Here is a 6,550-nt window from a genome sequence, read left to right as displayed (position 1 = left end):
AACAATTACCCATGAGAGAATCCCTTTCTCCATACACATTCCAATTCAGTAAAACATTCCTTCTAAACACAACCCAAGAAAGTAAGATTGCAACTAAAGAGAGAAAAAGCAAACAAACTAATCTTCATATATGTAAAGAAAATAAAAAAATGAAATCACTATATTACATTAATACTACGTATATGAAATCAATTATAAATAATTAAAAAAAAAACCCACTTTTGCTTTAAGAGAGCAATATTTCTTACATATCCCACCACTAAACTTTAACTTTGTTGGTAGTAAGACTAATTGTTTGCCAAAAACAACAACATTCATTCTTAATAGAATCTTACTTACGGGCAGCTTTGCTTGACCATTCGGGCAGCCGGGCAGCTCTGTTTTCGCTGACCTGGTCGTTTTGCTTTAAAGAGTTAAAGCAAAACAACATTACTCCTTTCTTTATCATTCCTTGGGCCCTTGCCCCCCCTCTTCTCGTTGTGTTTAGGATTCAATTCTATTATGGCCCACAAAAATAAATAAATAAAAAAAATTAAATAAAATAAAGCATGGGAAAATCTCATTCTTCTTCATCCAATTGCACTTTATTCTGTTCAAAATGCTTTGATTTTACCAATAAAAACGAGCTTTCCTTTTTTCTTTGGTTTGTTATTTTCTCTCTCTAAAGTTTCTCTCACTAGAATTTCTACTACTAGAAGTAGTACTGAAATTTTTTATTGCGGCATTGTCTTGTTTTTAAGTTAAAACCCATCAATCTTATTACTTCCTCACGCATTAAAGTGTGTTCATTCTTTGTTTTCTCTCTCTAATTTCTCTCTCTAGAAAAAAAATTTTACATAGAAAAAATAATTTTTTTCTCATTTATTTGGTTACCACTTGTGGGAATTTTAGTGGGTTTTTATTTTTGTAAACTGGGTACTGTATTAATTTTGTACATTATATCATATGAGAGAGACAAAATAATTAAGGTAATAATTAACATAATTAGAGAGTATTTTTGAAGAAAGAGTGAGGTGGGAGGGGGGAGTAGGTTGAACAAAGAGCTGTATGAAGAATTGGTGATACAATGAGAGATGAAAAACCCAAGAAAAGCAAGGTTTTTAAATTTTTCCACCAATTTTTTTGCTAAATTTAGCTATTTTTTTAACTGTATTTTTGAGATGATATAATGTTGGTTATTAAAATTAATTAATTTTTGTTTTGTGGGTTTGAAGCTTTGGTGGTCGAAGTCTCTGATTAAAAAATGGTTCAATATCAAGACTAAATGCGAGGAATTTCCTGTTGTTGATGATCTTGCTTATGGAGGTATGATAGTTAGCTTCTTAATTTCCATAATTTCCAATTTTATTGTTTTGCATTTTGCAGAATTTTGAATTTAGACTCAAATTTAAATCGGTCCAGATTTAGTTGTTACATTACGGGTTCAAATCGAGTTATAAATGTGACAATTAATTCCGGATTGAGGGAGTATTTTTGTATTGTCTACCTTAACCAGTTAGTTAGAGGCTAAATTTTGTTTTTTTGTTCTTTTATGGGAGAAGGGTTGGTAGTCTTATTTGGTAATAGTACCAAGTTGCTTAAAAATTAATGATTGGCTGAAAATAAAATTCTCTAAATTGTCTATTTTGTCTTGTTATAAGACTTATAACTATTGTGTTTTTATTTAATTTGGACGGTTTATGTTTATTGATTAGAAAGCATTTGAGTATATTACTGTTAAATGTGATTTGTTGAAGATGTGGTTATAATATAAAGTTTGAATTATGGTAATTCAGGAGGTGAAGTGGAGTGGAGAAGTAGCTTCTCAGAGAGGGAGCCATGTAATATCAAGAAAAGCAAAACAGGTAAAATTATAGATAAAGTATAATTTACAAGTATGTGATGAATTTTGATCACTAAAGTAGTGGTGTAATTTCATGGATGCTTTTTATATTTAGTGACAAATTGTCATTCTTGTTTCCCATTATTGGTGGTGCAGAGAAATTTAACATCAACTCGGATCGGATGCGACTTGGCAAGGAATATCTTGAGCATCCTAGGATCATAGATGTCCAGAATCATAGGTAGTTTAATCTATTTGTGTTTTAAACCCGGATCCATTGGCCTTTGAAAGAATATATACTTATACAGTTGAATTGGGTTCAGTGTTTTTGTAGCAACATGGAATGTGGGTGGGAAATCACCACCAAGTAATATGAACCTTGACGATTGGCTTCACGCCTCACCTGCTGCTGATATTTATGTTCTTGGGTATGTGATCATGTTGCATTTCAGCTGCGAGATTTGGTGAATTTGATGTTCTTGTTGCTGATGTATAATTGATGTTAGAAGTTTAAATAGTTTATCTTTCAGATTTCAGGAAATTGTGCCCTTAAATCCAAGCAACATATTAGGAGCTGAAGATAATGGTCCCGCTAAAAAATGGGTCAACCTAATAAGAAAGACATTAAATAACCGTCCTGGGATTTGTGGAAGCAGTGGTAACCATACTCCGTCCCCTGTTCCTAATCCAGTTGTAGAAATAAATGCTGATTTTGAAGGGTCCGGTCGCCATAGAGCTGCATCTTTCCTCCCTCGCCGATCATTTCAAGCCACAGGAAGTAGGAAGATGGACAATGACCCTTCCACATCACAGCCTCGACTTGAAAGGCGCTATAGTGTTTGTGACCGGGCTATATTTGGTAACAGACCGAGTGATTATAGACCAAGCAATTGCAGACCGAGTGATTATAGGGCAAGTGATTACAGACCAAGTGATTATAGGCCTAGTGATTACAGGGCAAGTGATTATAGGGCAAGTGATTATAGGCCTAGTGACTATAGGCCCAGTGATTACAGGGCAAGTGATTATAGGCCTAGTGATTTCAGGCCAAGTGATTTCTCTAAATGGGGTTCATCTGATGACGATTATGGTCCGGGTGATTCACCAAGCACAGTTTTATTTTCACCGATGTCATGTAGTGGATCTACCCATAGTGACATCTGCTACCGACAGCCTAAGCAATCACGATACTGCTTGGTGGTAAGCAAGCAAATGGTTGGGGTATTCCTCACAGTATGGGTCAGGAAAGATTTGAGAGAGCACGTACGAAATGTGAAAGTCTCTTGTGTTGGTAGAGGATTAATGGGTTACCTTGGAAATAAGGTACCTAAACTTTTTACTAAGTGCTAGTGCACACACTTGTTAATTCTTGTTGAAAATCTGTAAAATTGGTTAAGGAGAGAAATTATAGAAAATGTGATATCCTGATCTTCTTCTGTAGGGTTCCATTTCAGTCAGCATGTTGTTGCATCAGACCAGCTTCTGTTTTGTCTGCAGCCATTTAACCTCAGGACAGAAAGAAGGCGATGAGCTGCGCAGAAATGCTGATGTCATGGAGATCCTGAGGAAGACAAGGTTTCCACGCGTCAGTAATGTGGGTGATGAGAAGTCCCCTGAAACAATTGTTGAGCATGAGTAAGATCCTTTGTAACAAACATAGATTATGTTCATTTAGTCGACATTTTTATCTATCAAATAATTAACAAAATTTCTCCAATTTCTGTGACCTACAATTAAATGCAGTCGAGTCATCTGGCTTGGGGATCTAAATTATCGGTTAACACTCCCATATCGTTCAGTCAGGGCACTTGTTGAGATGCAAAACTGGAGGGCATTGCTAGAGAGAGACCAGGTTTAGTACTTTCCTGAATGCCTCTTAATGTTTTAATGAGATAAGCTGTTAACATCCTATCACAACTATAATTTGGTTTCGTTTGCAGTTGCGCACAGAACAAAGAAGAGGCCGTGTATTTAATGAGTGGAAAGAGGGAAGTATATATTTCCCACCAACTTACAAGTATTCTCACAACTCAGACAGATATGCAGGGGATGATCTGCATCCTAAGGAGAAAAGAAGAACACCAGCTTGGTAAGTCTAATCCCTTAAAAAAGTTCAGGGATATCCGAGCACACTTATTCCAAATCGAAAAAAAAGTTAACAAAAAGCTATGAGTTTACAATCTGCTTTGGAAAATGTATATTTTTGAAGGTGTGATCGAATATTGTGGTACGGAAATGGCCTGCACCAGTTGTCATATGTCCGCGCTGAGTCAAGGTTTTCAGATCATAGACCAGTTTACAGTATATTTTGGGCCGAGGTGGAATCGATCCCAGCCAGATTAAGGAGAAGCATGAGTTGTGCTAGTTCCAGAGTAGAAGTTGCTGATCTCTTGCCTTACTCACATGGCTACACCGAACTTTGCTTTTTCTGAGGAATTGGGTTGAGCAAAAGACATCATCAAGTATTCACTCTTTTATTTCTTTTCTGAATCTTCTGCATCTACCTTACTTCCGAGACAAGAGATGCCTGTTAATGTTCTTATCTTATTAACTGTGTTATCTTACTGACAGAATGATCAAGCTCAGATGCTACTCCATCTCTGCCATTCAGAATATTTTACTGGTAAGATTCCTTGTACTATATTTGAAGTCTCTTTCCTCTATTTTATGTTATAGTTGTGTAATTAATTAAAGCATGTTAAGTTACCGTGTAAAACAAAATTCTACTAGAAACCGAACCTCATTCTCTAGCTACCACAAACCACCCTATCACGATGGTCCTTAAAACAAATATAGTACTATTAGGTTGCGGCAACCACAAGCCATCCGTTTGTTGATGGCTAAAGTGGTTCCGTGACTAAGATCACAACGTGACCAAACCCAAGATCTAAACCTGAAATTTGTTTAACATAAGAGAGGAATGAAAAGGAAAACTGTTCAAGGGCATGTTATTTTTTTTATAGAGAGACAAATATTCAGAATTTGTTGCACATTTCCATTAACAACTAAGATGATGGTCCCCATTTTTGCAGGCGGGAATAGCTTTGAACAAACTCAATTCCTTGACATGATGCAGACATTTCCTTGCTCATTGTTCGAAAAAGGTGCCTCTTGTGCTTCTCTTTTTGGCTTATCTACTCTTTTCATCTAATCTTGTAGTATTAGTGTTTGCTAACTAATCTCTCTTTCGACTGTCTTATTACAGGTGTAAATTCTGCAATTTTGTAAACAAGACCACGACTCGAAATTGTACATAAGTATGGGGTTAATATTCATCTCAAAACGAAGCTAACAAGATTCAACACCAAAAACTTTTTGCTGACCAAGCTAATCAATTTAGGGTATTCCTTTATTTTTTGTAACTTTTTTTTTATGGGTGAAGTTTAATTTTGCTGACTATGATTTAGTGGGGTTCCCCATTTTATTTTTATTTTTTTGATTTTAGAAAAAAAGAGATAGGAGCTTAGTGATTTGATTAGGCATTCGTTGTGAAAGTGATGGAAAATCAATAGAAAAATATTATTTATCGTACAAGTTTAATGATAGTGAGATATTAAGAGGTTTTATTTTAATTATTTTTACTAGTATATAATATAATATGGTAACTAATCATTTCCCTGAAAAAGGTTGGGTATTCTCTTGATTATCCCCCAAAGTCCACTGCTTCTGTATGTGTTTGCTTTGCCTTTTGCTTTTCCCGCGAGGTGTCCCCAACACCCTTGAAAAGCACTAGACAACGTTACAGGTTTTGGCACCAAAATCTGGAAACTCATTATTTCTCTATTTTTACAGTATTTAATATCAAACATTCTTTTTACATTATGAAATTTTATTTTTTGATTTGTGCATTCAATTGGAGTCAAAGATTTACTACTCCGTATTATTCTTAACTTTTGGCTTATGTATTAGATTCGTATATCTTTTGAGACGGCTCATCTTTCCTATTGTTCGTGTTATCATCGGTTTATTTAAGGTCAATTGGTAACCGTTAAAGGACCATCTCAACCAAAAGTTTAAGCTCACAAGTCACCCAACATGAGAGCCTTGTTATTTTGTTCTTTACGCATATACAACATTTGATGATGTGTATTATGTGTGCGGGATACTTAAAAGAGAAGTTGTTTGTATTGTGAAGTGCATGTGTAATTAAGGTACAAAATAAAAATTAAGGTACAAAATCAAAGGATTAAGGATTAAAAATCTAAGAGATTAAGGTGCATAATAAAAAAAACATTGGAGTATACCAGTTATAGATTCCCTTAAAATGTAAGGTTTTGAAGTTGCAAATGTTGAAGCGGGGACCTTTGCTTTTGAAGACGGAGACTAAACCACTGTAATCAAGTCTCTTTCTGTCTCTTACCAGACACTAAACAATAAAGATAGTGAAATTTAAGATGGAACATGAATTTGGATGAATCTTCAGCATTTTGACTGATTAATCCAAAATTTGACCATAACTTTTAATTCTATTTATGTTTTTTTGTTTAGTAAGGTGGCAACAAAATTTTGAATCTAGAGATGTCGATGGGGTGGGTAGGAGGAGGATGATACCTTCACATCCATCCCCGCTTAAGAAATCTTATACCCATCTCCCCGCCCCACCACTCATGGCAAATACATTACTTGCATCCATCCTTGTTATCCATATCCACTAAATTTCTACATTTTTAAACCAAAAAAATTAATAAAGTACCACATGATTTTCACCAATGTCTAGTTTAGACAAGG

The 6,550-nt window shown here is 35.1% G+C and overlaps 1 protein-coding gene across 1 annotated transcript; it reads left to right on the top strand.

Annotated features, from left to right (window-relative positions):
* The first annotated feature begins 548 nt into the window (after positions 1–548).
* LOC145632062 (type IV inositol polyphosphate 5-phosphatase 7-like) lies at positions 549–5,386 on the top strand. Its single transcript, XM_081684331.1, has 13 exons — positions 549–1,096; positions 1,215–1,305; positions 1,776–1,844; positions 1,979–2,063; positions 2,146–2,250; positions 2,353–3,145; positions 3,264–3,457; positions 3,566–3,674; positions 3,763–3,911; positions 4,032–4,284; positions 4,394–4,445; positions 4,855–4,926; positions 5,028–5,386. Exons 1-10 carry the CDS (start codon positions 1,067–1,069, stop codon positions 4,252–4,254), a joined length of 1,848 nt encoding a protein of 615 aa, XP_081540457.1. The 5' UTR covers positions 549–1,066; the 3' UTR covers positions 4,255–4,284; positions 4,394–4,445; positions 4,855–4,926; positions 5,028–5,386.
* The last annotated feature ends 1,164 nt before the right edge of the window (positions 5,387–6,550 follow it).

The sequence above is a fragment of the Chenopodium album genome, chromosome 5 (genome assembly GCF_948465745.1).
Source record: "Chenopodium album chromosome 5, dcCheAlbu1.1, whole genome shotgun sequence".
Lineage (NCBI taxonomy): Eukaryota > Viridiplantae > Streptophyta > Magnoliopsida > Caryophyllales > Amaranthaceae > Chenopodium > Chenopodium album.
The sequence above is the reverse complement of the archived record's forward strand: the minus strand, read 5'-3'. Positions and strand labels throughout refer to the sequence as shown.

Excerpts from the sequence above, each read along its gene's own strand:
- LOC145632062 (XM_081684331.1), top strand. The coding sequence starts at position 1,067 with ATGAGAGATGAAAAACCCAAGAAAAGCAAG. Across the intron at positions 2,251-2,352 it reads GCTGATATTTATGTTCTTGG|ATTTCAGGAAATTGTGCCCT; the intron begins GTATGTGATCAT and ends TTTATCTTTCAG. Across the intron at positions 3,146-3,263 it reads TGGGTTACCTTGGAAATAAG|GGTTCCATTTCAGTCAGCAT; the intron begins GTACCTAAACTT and ends CTTCTTCTGTAG.